The sequence below is a fragment of the Idiotropiscis lumnitzeri genome, chromosome 14 (assembly GCF_059441095.1).
Source record: "Idiotropiscis lumnitzeri isolate Australia: NSW breed Sydney's pygmy pipehorse chromosome 14, RoL_Ilum_1.0, whole genome shotgun sequence".
Taxonomy (NCBI): domain Eukaryota; kingdom Metazoa; phylum Chordata; class Actinopteri; order Syngnathiformes; family Syngnathidae; genus Idiotropiscis; species Idiotropiscis lumnitzeri.
The window spans coordinates 11,612,292-11,639,986 of NC_142404.1; the positions used below are offsets into that span (position 1 = coordinate 11,612,292).

Consider the following 27,695-nt stretch of genomic DNA (forward strand, 5'->3'; position numbering starts at 1 on the left):
GAGCAGAAATCCCACAATAGGGATGTGAGAGTTTTGCAAATAACGCCAACCGCGTGCCGCGTCATTAGACTCGAGTAAATGTTGGGATATTTCAAGTAATACGGGATTGACTTGCGCAACATTTCACTCGATGAAATCTTAGAATTGCAATAATAGAATATGAACTATCAGAAGGCAAAAGTAAAGACAAAAAAAAAAGAGAGAGACATTTACATCCTGACAAGAGATCAAGCTCACCATTTGTAAGCACAACGCCAAGACAAGGCTGATGCACGGACTTGCTTCACCGACTCCTGTGAGGTTTGCAATCAATAAATGACCTTCCTTCCATCTTCTCCAACAAATCCCTCAAAAGTAGTCCTGAGATTACAAATGAATCACGGGAGCAAGCAAGTGTAGACTCAAGTAACTATCATGTCTTTCCTCATTCAAACATACGAGTTTCTACAACTGATTGGAAGACAAACAACTTTCATTCGACTGGATAAGTTGGGCCGAGATATGAGATGAGAGATTTTTTTTCCCTCTAAGCTAAATGGAAGTGATGTCACGCCTATTACGATGGAATGTTCAAACGTCAATGCGCTAAAATTTAAGCGCAGCGTTAATGTTCAAACAAGCTTGCAACGATATTCAAGAAACGGTCTCATTTTTGAAGAACACTTTGGCTTACTATGCTACTTTATTAAAAGGTTGGTTGTACTTGATATGGAACAAGAAATTTGGGGGGGAAAAGTTTGAGAAACACTGCAAAGTTGCGCTTGGGTGCGAATCTGACTGTGAAATGGTTGTTTGTCTATACAATATCTGGCCAGCGATTCAATGGCAACTGGTCCATGGTGTCGCTAACGAGGACAAGCAAAATAGAAAATGGATGGATGGATTGATTAATAATACAAGGTTGGGCCATAAATTTCCATACCGAGAAAAATGCATAATGTATATTGTTTTGTTTCGGATACCAAAGCTATCATAGGTATACAAACCCTTTGTCTGGAAAACTAATGGCCCACCCGGACCATTAAATACATACAAATGTGACCAAAACATGGTACAGTTAAAAAAGCTCCTTCCATCAAATAATAATGTGACCAGCTACATGTTTTTAAATACACAGCGCAAACCAATCTGAACTGTAAGCAGCTGTATCAAAGAGGCGTACATCGCCTCAAGGTCCAAAACAACCTCCAAGGTAGATTGAACCGGTGTGGCCGAGCCAACCAGCAATTTGCTATGCCATCCGCGTGGTTAAGGTCCACACCAAGGCCATGATGCCTCTATAACCTGCTCTGCTGAATGTATCCAGCTGGCATCTTAATGAGACAAGCCATCCACCTGGATTAGCCACCTTCTGACCTTCTACTCTGCGCTCATTGCGATGACGCTTAAACTATTTACTTTTATTTATTTTTTTTAAACACAGTTTTCACTAAGCAAGAGTGTCATTGTGTGTGTGTGTGTGTGTGTTGTTCAGTCCCAATTTGCCCACGCATGTGTTGTGTGGCTTAACGCATTTACATAGTGTAGCGCGAGAGTTGAAGCTCGCCGCACACTGCACGGTGCTTCTGAATGCTAGGTGGACTGAAAAAAATAAAATAAAATAAATAATAGCAAGCCACACTTTGGACAATGTAATATATATGTGGACTCACTGTGCTGTTAACTGTGCCATCCTGGATTGCGTTTGACGTTCCACATGCAATATGTTGCATTGTATAACTATTTAATAAATAAATAAATAAATAAATAAATATATATATATATATATGTTAATATCAATACAAACATCATTTTTGACACAACTTCACGCCTCTGCTGTGCACACAAATCAAAGTAGCATAAAAATATAAAGAAGGTGAACACAATGACTAAAGGTGTTTAATGGGATGCAGCCACACCGCCTACCTATTCTCAAAAGTGCTCCCAACACTTCACACAGCAAGCATTAGGGTGAGCAGACAGGATCACACAATTGGGGGAAACACGCACACACACACACACACAAAGGCTAGCATACAGCATACACATACCTACAGAAGCACATATGTTTTGCAAGACTAGCTCTTACAGCATAATAATGTAGTCTGGAGCCCGGGGACGAATAAGATCTCCTGAAACCATAATGTATCATTGACAAAGGAAGTGCAGTTGTTCCTGCCAATCAACTGACAAAGCAGGGGATGCGAGTCATTATATGTGGACCAACACGTCGCACATGAGGGAATTGCATACACACCTCGCAATGGAGTCCCACAGGCCTTTGCTTTCACTTGTTTCACTTAAAAGATCGTCATTCATCTTCTCCGCCTTTTTCTGCACCTATGAAACAAACAAAACAGAAATTCACTTTCAAATGATGCTGCAATGGGGAGCCTCCAAAGTTGAACAATGCTAAAATGTGGACCAACAGAATATTGCGAGTTCTTTTCACCAGAGTGCATTACAGTCTTTGAACATTGTGCTAAGTTGCATCTCTGCGAGATAAACAAACATTTAAGCAACTGTTAATGCCCACGTCCACTCGACTATTTTACAGCGTACCCTTTACAATCCTAGTGTTGCTAATTAAAGTTTAAAATTTAGGAGTGCTCTGCTTCTTCGCCCCAGAACATATTTTGTGTATTATAAGAATTTAAGTTCAGTGTAGAGGATATCCTGAGTATATTAATGTTGTCATTTCATACACTGGCTGATATGGGTTATTAGCCAATATATTGAAAATTGGCTATTTTTTAAGCCCCTAATATCGCTCTTGGACCCAAAAAAATGCGTCAGATTCTACTTATTGCAGTACAAGAAATACAATGAATTAATAAATTCTATTCTTAGCAAGCAGTTGTTACCATAAATATTGTTATAACACACTGTCTATCAATTGTCGTCAAAGGGTATGTATGCACTTTGACTTTATTTTAGTTCTATGCAGTTTAATTACAGACTGATTTTTTTTAATATTTAAGACTTTTGAACATTATTTGAAACATTGTCAGTCAAGACAGAATCAAAACGGTTTACAATTTCTACAACTTTGTCTCTGGAATAGATTAAGAGAGCTATTTTGGAATTGGAACATCTTGAAAGTCATTCAGCCTCACAGAAAAGACCGTGTTCCAATTTGGAGGCTCCACTGTATACTCTTAACCATTACTAATACTGTCATTTAAAAAAAAAAAAAACAACACACTCACCCTGACTTTAATGATCTTACTGTGGAAGCTATTCAGCAAGACAACCACATCACCGTTATCTCCGGGGGAATCGGTTCCATCGTGCCTATCAAATAAATGGAAATTGTTATTGTTGTTCCTCCCACTAAAAATGAACATGACAATATCAGCAGGCTCACTACAGGGAAACGTCATTAAATGGGTACAGTGGCACAAACAGAAATTATTTTCATACAACTCAACTCAATATTCTCAGGAATCATAACCACTAATTATGCACTATAACATCAGCATAGCCCGTAAAACAGTAATTCAACAAAGCTAATCTGGTTACAAACTGCGGAGATCTAATTAGTACTCAATGTATTATAATCATCATGCTATCAAATGTGTACATACTGTAAATGACTCGCCATACAAATAGACAACAGTAATTACTGTGTATTTACAGTTTTTAATGCTTGTTATACTTCAGTTCACTTATTTTTACACTTGTAAGACAGTTAATGATACTTAAAATAGTGCAGTGTCATTCCACTTCCACTGATTTCAAATTGGAATGCGTTCTATCTTTATTGTATTATTCTATTTGATGGCTGCCAACCGTGCCACGAGGCAGCCGAGGAGGCACGAGGACCAACTTCATTACCCTCCATCACATAGCCAGGATTAAATCCATTACAACATCCCATCTGCAATGGATAAGATGGCTGATTTAATGAAAATGTCTGTGCAGTATTGATCGCCTAACACTGGCCTTTCACAGCCACTGAGTTGAAGAGTGGCGACTAGTGTGTTTTGGCAGGTGCGATCTACTGAGTCTAATGGTGACTTATAGGCTATGATGCAAAGTAAGACATTGAGAACCCTAATAGGGTACAAAACTAAAAAAATTAAGGCTATCATTTTGACAAATGGCTTCGTTTTGGGGTGAACTAATTGTATGCTACTTTTTTTGGGGGGGGGGCAGTAGAACACTTGGCACCAGAAATCAATCTGTATGTTTCCTGTGAGAAGTGGAGAGCAGGCCATCTCAATCATGGGTGTCAGGGTGAGAAGGTGCAGCAGAAGCAGCAAAGGCTGCACGGACACTCTGCTCTGATCAGCCAACAAAGCGCAGCAGAGTGCCCGCTAACCACAAGAATAATGACACTGCCAAGGTGAAAAATGACATCACCTTTTTGCTTCACCTGGAGGATTGGGGAATAAATCTTGGCTTGTCCTATATGATTTTCCACAGGAACACAGGCCCGTGCGTGTCCTAAATCTTCCGTGCCAGAGAGGACAGTACCTGTGATCCTATAGGGTCATGCGGAATGGAGGACCGTGTAGACTGTGCCCTACTCGGTGGAGACACACAACCGCAGATGAGTAGGATTTGGGCCATTATCGGCTTGACAGAAAGGGCTACAAGTTTCTTTGGGATAAGTCTCGATTTTCCGAGCAACCGCAGCTTCTCTTTGCTCAGAGAAATTAGACGACACGCCAGCGCGCTCTCGTCTCGTACGCGCATCCTCTGACACCTACGCTTCACCACCTGAAAGGCATTCTGCTGTCTACTAAACACACTGCATGGTGGATGGCATGACGGGGTGACCAGGTAAATCATCGCCTGCCCCCACACCCCCATGTCTTCTTTTTAAGAGCAGTTCGGCTCGTCCTCCCCTCTTCTGTGCAGAGCGCAACTCCCTGCACTCATCAAAACCTTGAGCTCAGACGGTGTCAGCAGGTCTCCACGTTACCATAGCGATGGGCTTCCACAGCTACCGTTATCTGGCAGCTAAAACCAGCCCTTAAATTTGAAGGGTTCTGGTGAAGACATGTAATTACTCATTACCTGACCATCTGAAAACAAGTACTGGAACATGGGAAGGAAAGACTACATTAAAAAAGGATGGAATGATAAACTCACGACAGAATTTGGTAGATGTCTTCTGAGCGTCCTTCACGCAACTTGAGCAGCCAGGCACCAGGATTGGCTTTTAGTTGGAAATACCCCTGTTGCAGTCAAACCAATACAAATAGTGGATATAACATCGTGGCCATGGGTTTATAGTCACACATTACACAGGTTTGAAGATGACTGATGTTTGAGGATCAATTTTAAAGGGGAAGTCAACCCCAAAAAATTATTTGCAATAACTCGATTAAGTCACTGACCAGGTTAGCCATGACGATGGTGTCATACATGAACGGGTCTTGACTCGTGCCCAAGGTAAACTGCAGTCCGCGGGGAGGTTGGCTGGTCGACAGGTCGAAACAGTGGCCCTCGAGCAAGAGGTGCTCGAGCTCATACTCTGCCATCACAGTCCCGCTCACCTGGTTCCAAATCACAATTGGAATAGCGCAAAAACGATCAATAGAAGATGGCCCAAACGAAGGTCAAAGAGGGGCAGCTGCATACCTCCTGGAGGTGGATATTATCCAAGTCATGAGGGCTTCGGAGGGCTTGCACCATCCAGCTCTCTGGTGTGATCATATTAAGGGTGAGAAGTAGCGGTTCGGGAAGCTCCGTGAAGCGGGCCACCGGACCGGCAGACACCGTATCATTGGCTAGGAAGGAGAGATCCGACTCCAGCACATAAGAGTAAAAGCTGCGGACAGACATAGAATGTCACAACTTTCACATACGCTTTTAAAACCATTAAAGATGATGACGTCTTGTGAAATTTGCAACTTTCTAAGACGTACTCAAGGACAGAAAAAAACTCAAAAACTTTCTTTCTGGAAAGGAAATTTGCCACAATAGGTGTCTTTGTCTGATCAGATAATCCAAGGTTATTTTGAGCATTCAAGTAATTGAAAACAAATTCAATGTTTAGCATAAAAGTTATAGCAGCATTGTTAAACATAATCAAGTACAAATACACTGGCATAATGTATTAAAACACTTAAAAGTCATACTAGAAATTGTAGTTCTGGGAAATTGTATGGAAGGGTATATTATGAGTGTCACCAATACAAATCTTTTTAAAAAAAAATCATTGTGACTCACATTAACGGTACACTAGAAGTTACAAGACACGGTCTTTTTCTTGTTGATTTGTTGAGCTGATTTTTTTTTTTTTTGTTGTGCACCACGGCAGTGCAATTTGCTCAGAGATACAAGAGGAGGCCCAGAGCAATAAGGCGGCGATATTAAGCAGATTGCATCAATTTAATCTTGTGGAGTGGAGGAGTGAGGCAGCGCTGCTCAGTGAACAGTCCGAGGACACTCAAACAAGCCTAACGGGAGCACCTAATTACAGCTGAAGCGCCGAGCCTACCTCTTGAGGGGCATCTCGGACAACTTGGCCCTGCAATTCGTGAACAACCGCAGCCTTAGGTTGACCACTTGACTGAGCACCTGCGGGAGGCCACAGAGGAAAAGAAACTGTTAAAATTAAGAAGCGAAGGCAGAAACAAACAGGCTTCCGCGTGATCAAGAGCAGATGGTGGAAGAAAAACAAGCTGGATTACGATCCCAAAAGGATTACTTTATTCAATTTACATCACACTTTCTTACGTAACCAGTCGATGTTGTTGCTTTACTGAAATGCAGAGAGTACCGGGCATGGAAGGTGTGTTTATATTTTTTCGCAAATAAATGAAAGTTAATATACAGCAAACATGTTGAAAAAAAATTATGAATTATAATAATAATATTGCAAGCAAAAAATTGATGTGTCTCCTGTCAAATGTTGGTTTTACATCGTATTATACCACTTGAGTAAGTCATTGTGTGTAGCTGCGTGATGTTTGTAAGTTTTATAAATAATAACAACAATTTGGAGATCATAATTTGTAGTATTTTTATGATGTAAACTATTCAAGTGGAAATTTGCCATTTTCAAAACTCAATTTTTTGGACACGTAAAAACACTGCTTGACCTGATGATAGAACATTCGTAAAATGATCGTTAAAAAAACAAAAAAAAAAAACAAAAATAAAACATCCTTCTCTGGCCACATCTTGTACCTCAAATTTGAAGAAATCACCACACCGTGCAGGAGGAAAAATCAAACAACCGATCAAAGTCAGAAGGCGTGATTGACGAGGTGTCAATCAATTACAGTGCACTCACGGGCACACTCAGAGCGGGCACACCTCCGCAGCTTTGGGCTGATATGCTAGCAAGGTCTGCAGAGGCGTTACTGAAACTATGGTAGACCATTATTAACCTCTGGAAAATTTGAAACATCCCCATCCCTCATTTGCCAACAACGACACATAAGACAAGCAAATAGAAGCAGAGCAAAGTGCGACGCGGAATTCGCATTAACATTTCTGCTCGACACTTCAGCTTATCATCTCTTTGTGATTTGTAATCGATTGTAAATTCCATAAACTATCATTTCAAACCTGAGAAAATTTAGTGTAAAAGTAACATTCCATTCAATTCGGTCGCTTCATACAAGACCAATAAAGAACTACCTCTTGCAAACCAAAACAGCAGCATAGCATCACTTGTAATAGCAACTGTCAGCTCTTGTGCAGCCAGCCACTCAGACCTTCCGAATTTGTAGTCCGTGGCGTGTATTGAGCTTTTTTGGTCTGCGGATATCGATCGAGCCAACCTTCCAGCCCCCAAGCCAAACACTTCCAATCAAGCCCTTACAGATTGAGCTACTGCTATTCGTAATATAATAAATACACAATTTAATAGAAGAAAAAACAGCAAAGGGTCAGTGGTTTTGTGCACGGGGCTGCCTCCATCGCAACCACAAATCAATACAATATGCCACGATCACGATTTCTCCTGCACATTGCAGAGCTAGGCTGAGAGCACATAGCTAACAATGTCTGGTGATGGCCGCTGATTCACTCGCACCTGAATAGAGTGAGTCATATTTTCATATTAAGCCAGGCCATCTGTGGTGGATTTCCACAAAATAAGACCGCTGGTCTCTAACAAAGCCTGATGAACACATGCAAGCCCTATTTGACTTCATATGAGGTTAAGTGAAGTTTGGAATGGTAAACCCTGAACTGAATTACGTTTCCACTGGAAGTTGCATCGGCAGGATCGCGATAAAACTTTGTTAGCTATGTACATGAATAGTGTCATATCAAACTCGGTGAACAATGTCCCGACCTCACCGATGAATTCAAGAGTGGGATGCAGCACAGTAAATGAAAAACTGGAACACTCCGTGTTATGCCCTCAAACTTTTAACACCATCTAGTAGCACCTAAAAAAAATGTTCGCTCTCCAAGTATGACCCACATTAAAAAAACTAACATAGGAGACCTAAGTGTTTAGTAAAAATGAGGCAGTGGTTTTTAGTGTTAAAAATTACACCGAGAGCTCCAGATTGCCCCTAAACAGGAACAGTTTGTCCATAAAATTTTAGACAGTGCATGGAATGTGCGACCAGTAAAAAAAAAATGTTAAATTGAATATTTTTTGTGGTAGTCAAACTTCTACACTCTTTGGCCCATTTATCAGTAAAATAGTAAAAACAAGTGGGCATGAATTTGTAATTTCCAAAATTTCAGGTGAGGGGCCAAGGAAGGAAGACAATCATTTACAGTAAGATTTTAAATTCCCAGATAGTATTTCAATTAGAATGGTATCATCATAGGGCTGGGCGATATGACCTCAAATCAATATCGCGAGAAATTGAGCAATTTTACCTCGATAACGATAAATGAAGCGTTTAAATCCTGTGCACGTCACTAACTAGAGGAGCTTTATCTTTAGCTATGTGCTAGGCTATCGCATCCACCTCTGAGACGTTCTCTCGTATGGTGTCGCCTCCTAATGGGCTGTTGTCACTTGTCGAACCTTGCTTCTCACTTTGAACTTTCAGCACAGCATGGTTGTGTTGTGGGTGGCGAAAAAGCTTCTGGATTTGAATCGCCAGCTACAACAGCGACGTCTGTTTTCTTTCTCGATCAGACGGGTGGAGTCACGTGACTAGAGGCGCTGTAGCGGTCTTAAAGTGGCATGAACATTGCCGCAGACAGAAAAGGCTTTTCTTTTTTTTTTTTAAATACCGAATTTACCGACATGGGCAAAATGATTTCGGTCATTGTAATGAATTTCGGTAACGGTAAATTTTCGGTTTATCGCCCAGCCCTATATCATCACCCAATCAATTTGCTTTCTCTGCTCTCAGCTCTGACATTTATGTTGCAGATCAACCTACAGACATTAAGCAGTTAGGATTTTGTCTGCTTCAAAAGGTACAATATGAAAAATAATGGTTGTGAAAACAGACGTATGTTTTGTGCGTGAAATATGTCTATCACTTTCTGCAGTGTGTTTTTAAGAAATCACAGTAAATCTGTTGTTTATTGCTGCTCGGGGGGAAAAAGTGTTATATGTGGCGTTCATTGGACAGCGATGATAACTTACAATCAGCAGGGGGGACATTTTCTGCGCGGCCCGGGTAAGCGGGTCAACAATGGCTACCACATCATAGAACACCTCGTTTTCACGGGGTGAGAGCTGCAGCACGCTGAGGAGGGAAATGAAACGGAGCAATAATACAACCCAAATCAACAGAAAGTCCCGTTGCACTTGGAAATACAGTATGAAGCCGCAATTTTATTTCAAAGAGAGATGGTCCAATTCCCCAGCACAATTGCCCACCTGTGGCTCTCTTTGAGAAATTTCACATCCCTTCGGACCTCTCCCTTGGGAGCTGCAGCCAACAGGGCATCAACCTTCATGACCAGATCGCTGGCACTGAAAACAAAATAAAGAGTCGTATGTTTTGGGAATTATGGTAAGACAATAAACCATATAGTTTATGGGATTCTCAAGCATCCATTGTGAACAGTCTGTGGACGAATAAAAAATAAAAAATAACGAAACGGAAAAAAAAACATACTGCTTTGGCTTCATCCCCATCAGTTTAACTTGAGCTTTGACTTTCTCTGCAGAGCTGCTCCGAGTAATCTTGTCCAGCAATTGAAAATCCCCTGCAGTGAATTCCTCCTGCTCATCGAGTGGCCCGAGGATCTGACGCACACAACAGACAGGAATAATGTCGCAACACGGCATCGACAAAAGTGCTGCTGTCACTCCTGTCAGTTAGTTTGTTAGCTTGAACAAATTGCACAACACTGCTTTTATTCACACGTCAACGACTAGGGGTGAAAACCACAGGAAAATAAAAGCAAAACAAAAAAACAAGATATATAATTGTGATATATTACAAACGACAAAGATATCACCATGCAACGATGACGCGATCGTGCTGACATGGACATGAACAAAGATACATCACTTGTTGGAAAAGAAGTAAACATTTCAGACGCATTCAGTGAAATTGGATCATTTCCCGCAACACTCCTGCTGAACGTTCACAACACACGAGTGTGATTCTCCAGATATCAAGCCAACAGAAAACCTGAGGGGGGAGCTGAATCTTTCAGTGTTCAAGTGGCAGCCAAGAATCTTGAAGGATTTAGAGAGCTGCACGAGAGGAGTGGGCCACAATCCCTCCTGAGCTGTGTGTAAACGTGGTGACCAACGACAAGAAACGTCGCATGGCTGTGCTTGCCAGCAAGGGGGTTCTCTGCCAAGTATTCCGTTATGTTTCGGATCAAATATTTATTGGATTTGGTCAGATACGCAACACTTTGTATGGATGTCTCTTACCATAATCAATCATCGAAACATACATATTCATAATCTTTTCATGGATCATGTTGTACGTTCACCCTTGACTTCCTGTTTGTGAATTGTTGCTGCATGGGCCATTAACTGCGTCTTTTGTGGTCCCTTATCGTTTAGCACGGATAGCGTTTGTAAACCCCACTTAAGAATTGGCAGAGCGTCCTCTCTCAATAAATGTATAAACTTTTACACATAACATAACGTTTAAATAAAAGAAGAGTTGTTCCGCTTTTGTGTTTATATGCAGAACGCAATCTCTTTCTCATCTATCCGCGCCTCGGAAGGTTGAGTCGAGGACATGTGGACTTGAAATGTATTATTTACTACTTGCCTTGGGGGTGTTAAATGTAATGCGATTGTAACACAATGTTTTACCCACTTAAGTCATGGTGTTCTGTGTGTTTTCTTCCCATCGATTTTAAGATAAGAGCCGTGATGTCTCGCACAACAGGGAATTGTATGATCATTTGAATTGTGGCTACCATCTACAAATGCCGTTTGGGACACCTGTTTCTTTGAGGTTCTCATTAAGAAATAAAATAATTCTTATTGAGCAGATTTTCAATGCACTCACTCTGCCATTGCTGATGACTGCTCTCTGTCCAGAAGTCAGTTTTAGGACATCCCGGCAGAAGAGCTGCTGACTGCGGACAAAATCTACTTCGAGTGTGTTGAACTTCTTCTCAAAGGCATCCGTGTCCATTCCCTAAAAGCAGAAAAAAAAAAAAAAGGTTTGCTTGTTTTGAGGTTGTACTGTACAATCCAATAGAGTCGCTCAAGGACTTTTTCCCTATTACAGCATGTCCAAAACAATATCGGAACAGTTTGCAGGGCTGGCGAATGATAAATGAATGACAAGGAGGCCAACATTGTTTTGTTTTTTTTTCTTTTACTATTCACAATAGCCTTGATGCCTGGCATCGATGCAGCTGTCAGATATTTCAACCGCTCCGACCGAGCCGTCAGCCCTCCAATGCGTGTGTGTGTGTGTGTGTGCGTGAAAGTGAGATTAATCAATTTCTAATTAATAAAAACCAACTTTTAATTAAATCTCTGCCATTTTTTTTTTGGCGCGTAACAAATTAGGCGTGGGAGTGAAAGGGGTGTGTGGAGTCAGGTTATTAGTTTCTGCAGCATTCCTCTTCTCAGGAGAACAGGTAAATACCAATAATGTCAGCACAATCCAGTCAGCAAGACTGTCTGGCAGCCAATAATAAACTCATATCCCCTGACTCTGGGTCTCAACTCACACATCCTCCCATTCCTTACATCGCTATTTCCAGCCCACTCACCAGGCCCCCACTGCTTAAACTAGCTGGAACTGAAGGGATGTTTGTTATAGTCACTGCTTAATGTAAACTGCGCTACAGGACATTCTCCTGATGGGCGATTCAAACCCGACTGTCACATGATTTGTTATGGTCGGAGCCCGCACACAATGATAGTGAAAATGCTAGAAGCAGACGGCTTGTATCAGCACAGCGACTGTCCCGTATGACCGAAAAGAGCAGTAAAAGCCGAATGACATCATGTATTCTGCTGCTCATCCATTCCCGGACCCAAGGATATCCGCCACCCTGCCCCGGCCCACCGTGACGGATCAAGTGGAACTGACAGTGAGTGGGCTGCCCACCTCGACATCCACATGCTGTGGAGCATCACACGCACTTCTAAACGTATTCTAAGAGCTGATATTCAGAAGGGGAATGAGAAGATGGGCCCATCAATCACCATTTAGCCAGACAGGGCACTTAAATCAAGAAAGTGGTGTTGGACAAATCTCTGTGAGTGGCCGCATCGGACCTTTGTTATCCTCCATTTTGCTGTTATACTTGTCAGTTATGTCTAAAATGCTCTCATTTATTTCACTGATACAGTGACCACACGCTCAAGTCACAAATTTACACATTTCCTTTCACTTGTGAAAAAAAATTGCTATTTCCTGGGGTGCTTCGCTCTGTGACAGTGAATTACATCTTTGACTCGGAAATTGGTTTAGCTTCAGGAACATTTCCAATTTCCTTCTTATTATCATGCAGCAGAAAGAATAAAACAAAAAAAAAAAAGAAGAAAAAAAAGAAAATGTGACATCAAAAATGAAACAAATACTTTCATAACAGCTTTTGAAAACCTTCTGGGCACGAGATTACATTTCCCGGAAATTGGAATCTAAATCTAACTTAACGAAATGATGACATCACAATAACAATGGCATCACAGAAGTGCCCACAAGAATTTTGCAGGAAATATTACAAAATGTCAAGCACTATGTCCACTTTGGCTTTGTTGTTGTCTATTTGCAATGACCACACATCTGCATTTGAAATTTCTTCCGATTATTTAAATATGTAATTTCACTGCATTTTGATTTCTTTGTTTTTTTTTTTTTGTTTTTTTTTTTTTTAGTATTTGGAAACATCATGGTGAATTATTTTGTTTGAAATGTTAGTAACTGTCAAAAATAATAATTCCTAACAGAATCGTAGAAGCTGGAAAATCTTGGCAGCGTTTAAGCTCTGCTTCCATCAAGCGGTTTAGTTTATTTAACAATACACTTTTGCTAGATGGCGCTAGACACAGGAGGGGGGTTAATATTAAACAATGTTAGCTGTATATAACAATGCCAAGTGAATCTTAAGTTTCAAACCAAACATCACATACAAAATCATCTCTCAAGGTGATGTGAGTCAAACCAAACCGCTTTGTGGAAATGAGGCGTGTTTCATTCTATGGAAATGCGCAGTGCTGTAATTCAAAACAGCGAGCGTCTGCACTGAAAGGAAATGGCACTGCAGTCTGTGCTTTATAAAAGCGGGCAAATGCAGACGACAGTGGTGCAGTCTGCCACACTCAAGTGGAAATGTGTGAGGGAAAAGTCACCAGCAGAGAAGCTGCCAGTCAAACTCCTTCAGCTTGCATCAGGAAGGGGGTGGGGAAGCGACGTTGTTGAAAAGTTTGTTGGTACATCAGGACTATCAATGAGTCTCAACTTAACTGTCATTAAGTGAGACGAATCTCCTTTCAATCAATAACTGTGTTGACAGCTCACTGCTAAAATGAGTACATTTTCACAAATTCATTCTTGTGTGAGCCCCTCAGCCTCCCTCTGTAAATGCTGGGCAAAATCATGTCAAGCTGTTCCAGTACCTTAGCTCAAGCTGTTTGGTGATAAATGGAGGATAATGCTTTTGAATTTACTAATCAGGGCCAAAGTGCCAATATCTAAAAATATCTCAGTGGAGGCATCATGAGTAACTTTGATGTTAGGCCAAATTGTCAAAATAAATAGAGTTGTGGTTTGCTATTGAATGAATCTGTATTTGCTATTTTTTTTCTGTGGAGTCGACACTCAGCTATTTGCGGAAATACATTTTTGAAATACATATTCTCTTGCCCAAAACAGTTACAAATATTCCTTAAAACATTGTTTCAACAAATAAATGCTTCATAAAAAGGTGACAGTTTGACCCTGAAATTAATTCATGGCAGAAGATGCTTGAAAATTACAACTCTAAATTATTGTGTGCCAAGTGACTTCAACTCAACTGGAATCTGAACTAAATGCAAATTTCCGCTAATTGAGTGCCTGGGTGCGTCCTTTACCTGCAGCAGCAAGTCCTTCATCTTGGTCCCCTGCAGAAGGAGCTGGTGAATTTCCTCCCTTGCAAGTTTTTGCACAAACTCAGCTGCAGCCTTATTCTTTTGGGTGAGGAGCGAAGCCCAGATAGCCCGGTACACGGCCGTGTTATCTTCGCTGGGCCTTCCGCCGGGATTATCCATCACCCCCACACGCACTCCGGGGCTGGTTCTCTGCATGTGCGCGCACACACACACACACACACGCACGAACACACCCTTACAGTGAAGTAGTGATGTAACGCATACATCTATCACACATTTTATTTCGAGCACGGGTGGTGTCATTGAGGCAGCACACAAGAAAGAAGTGTTGATTGGTTCAATTCAATGTTTTCTTCCTGCCATACGGGAAATGCCTGGTCGCTATTACATATAATTGCAATATAATCAGTGATGAAAATGTATATTGATTTTATTTTGTATTTTTTTTTTGTTCAGTTTTTTTTTAACTCAAGGAGTCAACTGCTTAATTAAAAGCTAAAATTCACCCATCCCCATATAAATTTAATTACATTGACCATTACATTACAAATAAATAAATAGAAAGATTACGATACTATCTATCAAATTGCATATTACAGAGCCGATATTGAATACGTACCAAATGTTTGAGAGCAGCGAGCAACAATTTTCTACCCGAGGCTTTCTGGAAATCTGCGACAATCCACATGGTCACGGTGCTCATCCCGTCCTCATCTGAGTGCAAAGCAAAACATCACAACAATGATTATGCCATTTAACACAAAGACAACTGATAACAGGACAGCTACTGAGGGTTTTGGTTTGAATTGCAGACTTGCTTGATCTTTACATTGGCGCTGCACTACTCACGCTAATGCGACTAATGAATGAAATTTTCTTTTTATTATTGTTGCGTGAGCGAAATGTAACAAAGGATTTAAAAAAATTAAATTATAGAATATACTTTACATTGGTGAAACGGTGGATAAAAGCCTTCTCACCATTGTTAGTCAGGTATTTCATTTTCTTAGCCATCACAGCAGTCTTGTCTCTGGAGTCCAGGAATGAAAACATAGTTGTGTCCTCCCAGTCACTTACAACTGCGCAAGAAAACAGAAACAAATACAAATAAAATGAGAGGAAAAACTAAGAGCATTCTAATTGAACACTTTTTGAGGAGGTGAGGTCACCTGGTGAGGAAGTGAAGTCCAGGTACTTCTGGTCTGTACTTAGAATGAGTGGATTCATTCTGGGTACCACATTGGCCTGCTCCATGAGGTAATCCATCACATCTGTTCCCTCAGTCAAGTGACCCTGCGCACAATAGTTGACTTATTGTATCATACTCAAAGATCATTAACCACAGCACAGTTAAAAATTCAAGATACAAACTTTCCTGATTTATTTATTTTTTGACACATGCCTGGAGTTGAATTGATTCCTTTTTATTTTGTTATTATGAGCTGTTTGTTTGCACAGCACCATAGCAAGAAGATGAAGTCAGACGGCAAAATAAGGCTTGGTTATCATAGACTTATGGCCTAGTGTGTTTTAGAAAAACACCGACTGTATTTACAACTAAAATGAAGTCGTATTACCGGACGGAAATTCAAATGACATCACCGTGGTGTGAACAAACGTTGGAAACCAATGACCCCCCCCCCCAATATGTGTCCACTGCCCTTTAATCAGTGTATCATTATTTTGATTATTTATTTATTTTTTTAATTTATATAATCCTCCGCAGGGGCGCTGACCATACAATGGAGTCATACCATGAAAACAGCTTTCTGGAAGGCAGTAGTGGAGTCCATTATGTGCTGCAGGATGACGCTCTCCAGCTCATCCGGTACCATCTCATCGGGGCTCAGGGGGACGCCGTTAAATAACGCCAGCGGAAGGGCACCCAGGCCACTCTTTTTGTAAAACAGGGCGCCGTCCTGGGGCACATAAAAAACTGATTGCAATACTTTTCACTAATTTGTGCCGATAAAATGTTCTCACCTTCCTTCTGTCATCATACTCTGAATCAGCACCAAGGATCTTTTCAGCGTTGGCTTTAGGGAATTTGCTCTTCAGGAAAGCTGTAATTGTGTCAACCGTCAATGTGTCCCCTTCGTTGACTCTGTTGTACAACTGCATTGGAGTGACAGGTTTGATGAGATTTAACTGTATTCTCATATGGCCGCCCCAGTTAACATTTTCCCAGAACTATTTGACAGGAAGGCCCACGAACCCCCACAATGCAAACATTTTTAAAAAAACAACATGATTACCAGGGCTGTAAGGAAACAACTGAGTATAAAGCGAGTAAAGTATGTACGGAAGTTATTCAGTAAGAACTACAGTGAACAACAAAGATTTATATTTGCGATACACTTACTGAGGCCATGGATATCAGGGCCTGGGATAAATCATACTCGTCTGCGATGTAATTCAGGAGTCGGTAAAAGCCAACCCCCGCATCGGAGAAGCCATCAATCTCATCTTCGGCGTTGACAACAAACACATATCCAATTCTGGGCAAAGTGAGCAAAACAAGTATTCAATTTGCAGATGAAATGAGAAAGAGCGCCGTGGTGAGGATTATAAATGCCCAAAGTGGAGCATAAAACAGCAGCAGATGCACCGACCTCAGGGGGATCTTGTGTTTGTAGAACAGCCCGGCGAGTTTCACCAGTTCGACACTTTTCTCCTCTTCTGGATCGAGGAACAAAACCTACAGAATTCCCGAACAGGTTCGGAAATGGTGTGTGAAAATAAAGTACAGCATGGATTGCGAAAGAATTGATACCACAAAAGAGGCGACTATGTAAACATGACTTAGCAAAGCCCTTTTGATGACCAATAAAAAAGTACTCTGTCAATGAACAAGTCCCTTTAAGGATTATGTAACACAAGCAATTAATGTAATCAACGTTGCGACCTCACCAGGTTGAAGAAATTCCGTCGGATCTGTCGGATGACTCCTGGAAAAGTGGTTCTCAGCAGTTCCTGGACACCTGCTGGCCAGTTGCTGTACATTGGGTCATTCTCAATGTCATTCATCCACTGGGAATACACAACATTGACCACACCCAAAACAAAAAGCAAAAAAAAAAAAAAAAACAAGCACAGCATTATTATTCTATTCTGCTTTGCTTGTAAACGAGGAAGTGCAGCTGAGGCAAAACAGTGTTTGACCATCTCCAAGACTCAAGTGTATATTTTGTAAATATTACATCCATCTTGGCCTCTCTGTATGTGCTTTTAGAACAGCATAGGGTGAAATCTCAAACACTGTATGCCACTGAGAGGTCCAAAGTCCGCAAACAGAATTGCAGGGTACAGGAATCTAAAAAACTGCCCAGTACAAAATATGTGGTACAAGTTTAACCTACAGTTATTACTTTTTTTTATTACACTTGTATAATTGATTAGAAAGCAGGATGCATGAAGTGGAGGTGACTTTCCCTCAGCAAACTGCCCTTTCCAACCCTCTTAAACCCGACGCCTCCATCAAACAGCATCAGAAGGATGAGGAGTTTTTAATGTGGCTGGTTAAATTTGGATATGCTTTGCGCATTCCGGAATGAAAGACTTCCAAGATTCTAATTTAAAACGATTTCTTGGCAGATGATTGATTCCCTATTGTTACCCGCTCCGGAGTCCAGGATTGATGAGTCACCACAACGCACCATTATGGCTGGATGTCTGATATTTAAGGCGTAGCTGTCTGCTACATGGTTCACAGGCAATTTCAGCAGCGTGCCCTGATGCTCTCCTTGTACGCCCAGGTTGTGAAGACCTTCCAAGACCCTGGCCTCGCCTCGAAGGATCTCCAAAATGCTATCAATGAAAGATGATAAGGAAGGTGCTTTGAATGGCATCAAACTTGTGACCATCTTTCAGTGGGGCGAGATAAGTGCATCTTTGGTTGGCATCCTACCTGAAAGGGTCGTGAACATCCAGATCAATGTGCAGACCATTTATGAAGAGCTCCCCGTCTCCCGGGTGAACACCAATGGTCTCACTCAGATGCTTAAAGAGCAAGCACAAAGAGTTGGTTGATATACAGAATGATGTTTTTTTTCTTCTCGGAAAGAAAAGCGACATAAAAGCCTGCACAGAATCAAGGACTAAAGTCTGAAAAGAATGTTGATGATGTCACTGCAGTTATTTCAGATACAGATCAGAGACTCATCATCTAACTTGTAAAGCACTATCAAACCAGAGGTTTTTTTTTTTTTTTTTTTTTGCAATGTCATGTTTGGACACAGATTATGAGAGCGCACCTTTTGGTTCTCCTCAATTTCTTTTCTCATCTCACTCTTTACAGCCACTCTTGTCAGTGATCTGTGGGAATAGTAAAGCAGTACAGTAAAACATACGCTCACCATCAGCCTTTATCACACCCGCGGCCGGCAGTAAAATGACAGTTTTAATCTCTGAAAAACCTGCGCACCCTCCAGAGGGTAAATCTGTACACAAATCCCCAGCAAACAAACAACTATAACTCATCACTTTTGCTGTTTTTTTGTTTATCTAGAATAATAAATACAAGCAGGCATTTTATTGTGGAAATTACAAATATGTTGACCTAATTATAGTGGAACCGCCAAAATTAAACATACGGTAATGTTTATATTTTTTCCGTGTAAACAACTTTTGCGAACATAAAAATTTACTCTCCAGGTCCTTTACAGGTACAAAGTTTAACTCCTGTCAACTGTCAAATACTGTCAATATCACTAGAAAGTTACGTGAACCTTTGTAATTAAAACTACAGTAAAGTAAAACTACTCACTATTGAAGACGCCTGACAGCGACGTAATTCATATGAATTAATTAGAATTTGACAAAATTTCAAGACTATTGAAAGACGCAGCGAGAATGTACCTTTTGCAGTCATTATGATTTTAATTTTATGCTACTGCTAGCATCTTATTTTTTTATTATTTTTTTTTAAAGTAAGACACTAAAATGAGACGAACTTTTTAATTTTTAATTTTTCCCAAAAATATTGGTTGAATTTCAACTTGCTTCACTTTCGGGACATAGCACTATATTTAAAAAGATTATAATGTTGGCAATCTTTCGTTTAATGAATGATATTTTTTAAAATACTTCTCTATATATATAAAAAAAGGGTGTTTTGTAAATGAACAGACAACAATATCACTCCGGGACAAAAACATGAAATTAGATCAAATATGTTAACTCTTCACTCAGTGATGGATTTTCTAACCTTGCCTTGCTTGGAAAATTTTGACTGAGGTCTCGCATTAGTTTCAAAGCGTCAAACTTTGACACGGACAGGATTCTGGCAGCCGCTTGGAAGCTTAAGTCTGCAGGGATCAAATAATGAAATCAGTTATACACGACAGCTAATAGATTTTTTTTTTTTTTAAGGAGACATTGGTTAAAAACTGAAACTATGAACAACATATTCATCTCACAGTTAATGACTACCTTGCAGCTCCCAAACTTTGAGAGGTGCCATGTTGTTGGTACTGTCCAGTAGATGCTTGCGAAGCTCACCCAGTTTCTCCTGGAGTTCAGGATGAGATTTCCTTGGACAGATATAAAAGAAATCTCACAAAATTGCAATGTTCTCAACAACACTACAATTAGCACAGTCTCACGAGATTCCATACAAGACGTGTATGCAATATGGGATTTTAAGTGATACAGAGAGTAATTATCCATATTTTCTTTTCTAAATACAGATACATCCAATGTTGCAATTCTAAATGTATGGCTGATAAAATGTGACTGTAGACAACGTACAGAGCACACATTGCATCTATAAAGCTGCAGTACATGTTGGAGTTGAAGAGAAAGTGCTGCTGTTGTCTGAATATAATAAAATTATTTGTTAAATGACTACATAATTTGACTTTTCGAGGCAGATTTTTGCAAATGCTTCTTAGGTGTAGTGGTTGATTGTATTGGATTCATCTAGTGTCTTTTTGCCGAATAAAGTGACTGCTTTATGGTATATAAACAAATGGCGCTTCTTACCTCAATGTTCCAAAAAAGAACCCTTGGACTTCGTCATTATCATCTTCCTCTCCCTTTACGACTGTCTTTGAGTCTACAAAAAAAAACAAAAAAAAAACAACAACCTTATTGTTAAGGACATAAAAGGTCCAACAAAAACTATTTAATCAGCTGCAAACCAACCTTTGACTTGGGTGTCATCCACTGCCTTATACTCTGTGCTTTTGATCGCCAACTCCACGCCGTAGCCGGATAAAAGCATCTTCTGTTGCTTTGGATTCTGTTTAAATGATTATAGGCGATAACGATGGAGGCAGATCCATATTAAATGTTATACAGACTTCTCTACTCATGATGCCACTGTGGTAGAGTGGTTGATTAACTACAAAGCAGGATACCAAATGACAAAATTTCAAGATTATTGAAAGACCAAATTGCCTAATCGTACAACTCTTAATCAAGTATCGTTTTAAGATGAGCATAGACCACGGGTGTCAAACACTGGTCCTTGAGGACAACTATCCTTCATGTTTTAGATATTTCCCTCCTCCAACACACCTAATTCAAATCATTAGTAAGCAGGATAGTGGCCCTCCAGGACAGGAGTTTGACACGAGTGGCATAGACAATAAGCTCCAGTTTTGCTGAAAGCAAATCAAACTGAATTATGCAAAGTGGGTATTACCTATTTGTATTTGAATTAAGAGGCTAGAAATACAGATTAAAAAAAAATGACCAATTCATTACACGATGGCCTTTGTAGAAATGAGGCCAACAAGACACTCGAGGCTCATAATAAGAGGTTCATCATTTGGGTTCATTTGAGAAATTCTAGATGGCACAGATTAAATATCTGTTGCATCAAAAACACAGTCGTTTATTTATGTCTACTTCAAATAAAGGTTCTTTTGCTGTCCTGTGCGGCAAAAATTCCCGACACTTAAAAAAAATAAATAACTGTGGAATCTCTGCCCCGGAACGGTAGGAATGCGTTTGGAAAATATGACATATCCGACTTTCTTGTCAGTATGACAGAGGAAAATCTAACGTGTATTTGGCTGATCCTTGGAGACGGCAACTAGTCCAAGTGTGCAGAGCCAAAGTGCAAACTCTACACTTTGGTGCAGGTGAATGATGCTCCAGTTCAATCAAGCAAACCATAACGCTCGACCGATCGGCCTTTCAGAATAAGTCACAACCCTTTCAAGCTCGGCCTTAATAAACGGTTGACCACATCTGAATGGGCGTGACCTCTCGGATGCATCTAAAGTATTAATTTGCCGTAATCGAGAACGCTATTTCAAACCCCTTCAGTCAGGCAGTGCTTAAAAACTATTTCTCCACTGGGAACATGAAATAAATAAATTATATATATATATATATATATATATATATATATATATATATTTATATTTATATTTAATTAATCAGAAATCAGAAATCCCTTTATTGTCATTGTACTCAAGTGTGCAACGAGATTAGAGAGCTCCCCTCTCCAGTGCAATACAACAATAATTCAGATAAATATATAAATTAGATAAATAAGAGAATATACACACACACATACAGGACACAGTTACCTTGACACCAGTGTCAGATCCACAGCCTTGCACCATTAAAAGACCCACTGTACATCTCAACACTTGGCTTTTCTTCAGCATAGCTGAAGGAAAGGTTCTTTTTTTGTTACCGGTACTTTCTTTTACCATGGGGGTGACACAAGGCCAATACGGGTCAAAACAAATGGATAAATCCATGTAAACATCTGAGAATGAGTGTGAATGAGTTCACAGGTACGTTATTAACCTTACTTGGATAAAAGAAAGTAAACAAGTTTTTTTAGTCTAAACTGTTTCCGTCAAAGCTTGTAATGCGCATGTTGTAACAAGGAGAAACAAGGAGCAAGAAGAGGACATGATGTATTACCTTTCTCCTTAATAGACGCCTTACCCCAAGAAATCTAATAAAAGGACTGACACTTGGTACTTGGGATGAAAGAAAAAAAAACAAAAAACGATTTGAATAGGAAAATCGTTTTATAAAGATGCGAGTGCATCGACTCAAGCCAAATTGAATCGTTCACCTTAAAATCTATCGAGATATAAATCGAATAATGTTTTATTGGCGAGATATAGCTTTGAAGGAAATGTCACATTCACAGTAGCCTATTGACAAGTTCAATCAGATCGTACAATGAAAACAAGAAACTCAATGCATCATAGTCTCTCGAAGCGAATTGAATTGTTCCGCTTTAGAGTAGTAATTAATTTTCTTAATCCAAAGATCACAACACCAAATTAAATCAATTGGTAAAGAGCGCTTGGGCTCCATGTTCGGGCAACTTACCGCCACATAATGACGTAGTACATATGTGAGACTGCCTCCATTAGCCTTCTCTGACAGCACGGCATGGAAAGCGGTGAACTTCTTGGTTCCGATCTCAGCATACAGGATCACGACCGGGACATCTGTTTTATTAGCCCCAGGATATATGTGATCATTCTTGTACAAATACGGATGGGGCCTGCAAGCGTTTGAAAAGCACCACCGAAAATTACATTTCATTCTTCCAAGGGCAAACATGAACTCCAAGGGAGTGTCAAAGATTTCCAATATCAAATTAACTTGGGGAAACTTTTCTGCCCTGGGTTGACGGTGTCACTTGGCTTTACCTGCCTGCAGCTGCTTTCAGAAGCTTCTTGATGTGCTTTGTACTGCAGCTATGTTGGCCGTGAATGGAGACAAAAGCCGGACAAGCCTCAGGTGGGGGCTCATCGCTGGCTATCTGTGGAGTAACGGCAACAATGTGACATGAGACGTGAACATGGGGAAAAAACTCTAATACTGTTCCTAGTGTCTCTTTAGATCCACTCTGGGAACATCAGCGTTACAAAAGCTAGGGTTTCAAAATAAAAGCTCGCAGTAGAATAACAATTTCACCGAAATTTCTGCGGCAACTTGGAGGTTTATTTAGCAGTGGCACACACAGACAATTACAAAACATGTGACTGCAACTAATAAATATAAATATATAAAAATGAGTGTTGTAATGACAAGATCATGATGACTTTAAATCTCGTCTTTTCTTTTTGTTTTTCTTCGCTGGGTGATGCTAACCGTCATAATATTAAGTGACACAAGTAGGACAGTTTATCTTTTAAAGTGGCAAAAGATTAAAATCAAGATTTTTTTTGTTTGATCAAATGGAAGGAAAGGTTATTTTGAGCTTTTTTGTCATTTTTATAAAAACAAAAAGTTGTTTTCAGAATTTTGGAAATCTAATTTAATGTGTTACGTTACATTTGTTGATAGAGGTCATTTTTACTTATCTTTAAAAATAAATAAATAAATGGAAGTTTTGTGTGAGGGGGCGGGGGGGGATCTTAGATATTATTTTAGGCAAAATCGCAAAGTCCTACATCCAGGCACCACTGTAGTTGAGATTGGATCAACAGTGCCTCTACTGGTTACGCTCCATTTTTATTCAACTGCACTTGAACAAATTAATCAAGACTATAACTATCATCCGGCCATTTTTTTATACAGCTAGTCCTCAGTAGGACCATGAAGATTACCCCAGCTTTTTAGTTTTTTAGTTAATTTAGTTTTTTTATCAACCTAACATGCATATTTTCGGAATGTAGAACCAAGTTTTAGTACCTGGAAAAAAAAAACACATTAAGAACATCCAAACTGCACACGAGGAGAAAGAATTCCGAAAAAAATAGTTGATTAAGTAATTGGTTATTAATTAAATACTTGCCTGTGTGTAAAGTGTATAAAAATATTTTATAACATATACTATGGACCGGGGAGATGGTTTACCTAACATTTTGCATGATTTGTGGGGCACCGAAAAGCCTGCAAGCTCTGAAAGTACTATTGCAGCATCATTCAAGATAATAATCGCTGAACAGTTTACTTTCAAGTCGAATATTTCACCCAATGTTTTTGAGAATAATGGCTCAGCGGTGCCAAAGCAATTGTAAGTAAAGAAGGCAGAGGCCATGGGTCATGAGTTCAGGGCTGCATACAAAAAAAAAAAAACATCCTCATAAACTATCTAGTGCACCATACCTCTCATACGAATGGCGTGGGTATATTTATCTATGACATGAATAATTCTGCAAAAATTTACTTGGATCCCACCGCAAAAAGTCATATTAGCAGGCTGCCAAAGAGACACCATCAAAATGTTTTAGATTTCACGCAATTATAATTTGTGATCACACCATACCTGCTGGAAGGCGTGAACAGCTGGCGAGTAGAAGCGCAGCGAGAGAGAAAATTTCAGCAAGTTCACTTGAAGATCCGTGAGAAACTGGTTGGCTTTCTTAATGATAAGGTTGTAGTATGAGTGGACAGACTCTGGGATGCATCAGAATGTGAGAAATTAGAAGTGAAATATCACATTAATGGAGGTAAATGGTTTAAAGGTGACCGCATACCTCCTTGCTTGTACACAGTGAGCTCTGTCACAGTGTCAACAAATTGCCAGAATTTCTCATTGCCATCCTCTCCAATAAACTCACTGAACAAGGAGGGGGAAAAAAGATTGAATACATGGACTAGTGCATTGTCTTGGAGCAACATCTCACAGAGTGAACCTGAGGACTATATAGCCACAGTTCATCAATAAATACAGTGGAACCTCTGGAGTCAAATGCCTGTGGAGCAATTCGAATTTGAGCATCATTTACTGGAAAAATGTGCCTTGTGTTTTAACCATCACAATTTGCGTTCCCGTCTGGGGGAGTGATGCCATGTATGCACCATGTCACATTACGACCACATAAAAAAAAAACAATGGAAGAAGCTAGAAATACAGTCACTATTTTGAATTGGTGTTTGCAAAAGAAAGCATAAATGAATTGTATTTGGTACATGTGTCGTGCATATTATATACCTTACCTTGTCTCCAAAAGGAAAGGAGTAGCGTGCCACTTGGCTTTAAGACTTGCAATGACACTTTTGGATGCAGATGAAGTGTGTAGCAAGATCATGAGCAGCAGCAAGGGCAGCAAGATAATTTTCCTCGTCTTCATCGTGTTAACAATAAGTTGTATGAACCTGCATAGAGAGCAAACGGTCCAGTCGAGCAAGCCTTTCACATGTGTCGGTCAGTCACTCGGTCTTGTGCCACGTAGTTACCGAAGTTACAGCCAGTTGCTGCATGTCAGATACATTCAGTCATTTTAGCGAAAGTGAGAAATCGCAACAGTTTATCTGAGCAAAACAGTCTGATGGACAAATAGCACCGAGAACTCATATAACGTCCAAGTTAACTAAGTTTCATTTTAACCAATTGAAATAACAACACTGCGATATCTGAAGTGATTGAACTTGCTAACTACAAAAACGATCTGATGAAGTTGACGTTACAACCGTTATTTTACCCGTGGCTGTATATTTGTCCCTCACCATGTTATTGATCCTGACCGCTACCTTACAAATACACAGACTTCCGCTGTCTATTTTTGGGCATCTATTAGCAACCATGTATTTATGCTAGCAACCGGTACAACTGGCGAGATGGAGTTTGCCGGATTGCTTGTGTTTAATTGTTTTTTATAAAACTTAATGACACGTTACATGGAGTTAAGTGTGTTTTCCTTGCATTGTGAGATTTTGTATCTAACACAATGATGCTGATAAAGAATAAAGTAGGTGTCGTTCCAATCTGTTGGTGGACAAATCTAAACAGGCAAAAACAATGGACAACTAAGAGCACTCGGATTGCTACTCAAACATTTTCCCACCGAAAGGATGCATAATTAATAGGTACGTGGTTCATTCATACCAATATTGTTTTTACTACGGTAGATACTATTGCGGTGAAATCATTTGTCCTTTAGTAACACACGTTTGTCAATATAAATAAAAAAAATAAATCAACGCCAGGCGAAGCACATAGACAGAGAGAGGCTTGACAATTAAACACTCAGCCAACAACTTTACTTAATCTCAACGCCACTGGCCTATATTCCCTCACAAAACATATAACGCAATTAAATGTCAACATTTAAAGCATGTTGCTAAGGACATCAAATTGAATTATTAAATGTAGCGCCAGTATTTAATCAACGGGGATATTGGATTTGAAATCAAACTTACAGTCCTGCTAAACTATGGCACACAACTTTTCCAAAAACACTTTTCAGAAATATGCAGATAATTTAAGAAAAAGATTCCACGGGGGTGTGGGGAAATGCAATTATGTGAATTGGTGTTTAGCGATAAGTGAATAGATGTCACTATATGTGGTTGTTTGACTTCACACTTGACATGGGAGCAAGTACTATTTGTACACAAACATTAAAAAGTAAAATTTTCAAAGTATGTCTGACTCTGATGATTGAATTACCTAAACAAAATTGTGAACATTACGTCAAGCTTCAAATTACAGAGACATTACAGGGGGCATAGAACTGCAAAATTTGATGCAGCCTTAATTCACTAATCCCTTGTCTGCCTTGAATTTGACCAAAGTCGTACCCCTCATTGAAGAGCACTGGCAACATTCTCCAACGTGGCCATTTATGATGGGATGAAATTATGAAAGTGTGTAACTGTGAGAAATAAGTCACAGAGAACGCTTTACAACAACAAAATACGAGCGCTACCAACAGTAAGAGAGCATTGGTATTAGAAACAAGCCAATGTTAGTCATGGTTATTAAGGCACTGTAAATAATTGATATCTTGCACATTGGTTGTTATTCCTCAGGTGCGGTGGTTTCACTACCAAAAAAAAAAAGCAAACTCTCCATTTAAATCTAGGACTTGGACTTTATTGCATTTATGTCTCATAATTAAAGCGAACATATCTAGGAAACTTGACCAAATTTTTGTTTTGTGATGTGTTTTGCCTGTGAGGCAGGAGCCACTGACCGTTGTGATGGAAGCACATAACTACTGCATTTAGAAAATCTCAGTGTTTTTGTCAGTTTTTTTTAATTCAAGAAAGATTTCATGAGCTGCTCATCTTTAATTGGCACGATGGGAGCTTTATTTGGCACTGTGGGGATCTAACAATTTGTTAATTTATGTCATTTTCAGTGTTGAGAAATTGCGTTGTATCATAATGACAAGTGTTTCTTAACATGTTGCCACACTCATGTAACTAAGACAACCAAAACAGACAACCATCAGTGTCAGTAGGGAAAGAAAACGACCGTTTGTTAAACCAGAATGAATTAGCACAGCGGTTGTACCGGATCTCATTTGACGGTGCAGATGTAATAATGACTGCAGGTAATGACGCTTCACATTTCCATCTGAATGATAGTTAAAGGCTTTGCCCAGCGGGTCATTTTGAAATCTCGCAAGTGTTATAT

The 27,695-nt window shown here is 39.8% G+C and overlaps 1 protein-coding gene and 1 long non-coding RNA gene across 2 annotated transcripts in view; one reads left to right on the forward strand and one right to left on the reverse strand.

Annotated features, from left to right (window-relative positions):
• uggt2 (UDP-glucose glycoprotein glucosyltransferase 2) overlaps positions 1 to 25,884 on the reverse strand; it is a 33,933-nt gene extending 8,049 nt beyond the window's left edge. Inside the window, exons 1-32 of the mRNA XM_088315059.1 lie at positions 25,781 to 25,884; positions 25,271 to 25,429; positions 24,808 to 24,890; positions 24,597 to 24,727; positions 23,032 to 23,144; positions 22,706 to 22,883; positions 20,543 to 20,639; positions 20,381 to 20,453; positions 19,829 to 19,929; positions 19,605 to 19,704; positions 18,652 to 18,712; positions 18,306 to 18,397; positions 18,055 to 18,205; positions 17,309 to 17,428; positions 17,011 to 17,096; positions 16,761 to 16,896; positions 16,382 to 16,513; positions 16,153 to 16,317; positions 15,568 to 15,691; positions 15,379 to 15,477; positions 15,018 to 15,112; positions 14,381 to 14,587; positions 11,352 to 11,483; positions 9,987 to 10,117; positions 9,746 to 9,841; positions 9,509 to 9,611; positions 6,434 to 6,513; positions 5,572 to 5,761; positions 5,328 to 5,486; positions 5,080 to 5,165; positions 3,189 to 3,273; positions 2,237 to 2,319 (exon numbers count right to left, since the gene is read on the reverse strand). Coding sequence (XP_088171185.1) covers positions 2,237 to 2,319; positions 3,189 to 3,273; positions 5,080 to 5,165; positions 5,328 to 5,486; positions 5,572 to 5,761; positions 6,434 to 6,513; positions 9,509 to 9,611; positions 9,746 to 9,841; positions 9,987 to 10,117; positions 11,352 to 11,483; positions 14,381 to 14,587; positions 15,018 to 15,112; positions 15,379 to 15,477; positions 15,568 to 15,691; positions 16,153 to 16,317; positions 16,382 to 16,513; positions 16,761 to 16,896; positions 17,011 to 17,096; positions 17,309 to 17,428; positions 18,055 to 18,205; positions 18,306 to 18,397; positions 18,652 to 18,712; positions 19,605 to 19,704; positions 19,829 to 19,929; positions 20,381 to 20,453; positions 20,543 to 20,639; positions 22,706 to 22,883; positions 23,032 to 23,144; positions 24,597 to 24,727; positions 24,808 to 24,890; positions 25,271 to 25,404 — 3,623 coding nt within the window. The 5' untranslated portion in view covers positions 25,405 to 25,429; positions 25,781 to 25,884. The remainder of the gene's footprint in view (positions 1 to 2,236; positions 2,320 to 3,188; positions 3,274 to 5,079; positions 5,166 to 5,327; positions 5,487 to 5,571; positions 5,762 to 6,433; positions 6,514 to 9,508; positions 9,612 to 9,745; positions 9,842 to 9,986; positions 10,118 to 11,351; positions 11,484 to 14,380; positions 14,588 to 15,017; positions 15,113 to 15,378; positions 15,478 to 15,567; positions 15,692 to 16,152; positions 16,318 to 16,381; positions 16,514 to 16,760; positions 16,897 to 17,010; positions 17,097 to 17,308; positions 17,429 to 18,054; positions 18,206 to 18,305; positions 18,398 to 18,651; positions 18,713 to 19,604; positions 19,705 to 19,828; positions 19,930 to 20,380; positions 20,454 to 20,542; positions 20,640 to 22,705; positions 22,884 to 23,031; positions 23,145 to 24,596; positions 24,728 to 24,807; positions 24,891 to 25,270; positions 25,430 to 25,780) is intronic.
• LOC148323482 (uncharacterized) lies at positions 12,347 to 17,014 on the forward strand. Its single transcript, XR_015846479.1, has 3 exons — positions 12,347 to 12,561; positions 14,387 to 14,483; positions 16,125 to 17,014. It is a non-coding gene; the product is annotated as an uncharacterized LOC148323482 (long non-coding RNA).
• Positions 25,885 to 27,695: the final 1,811 nt, after the last annotated feature.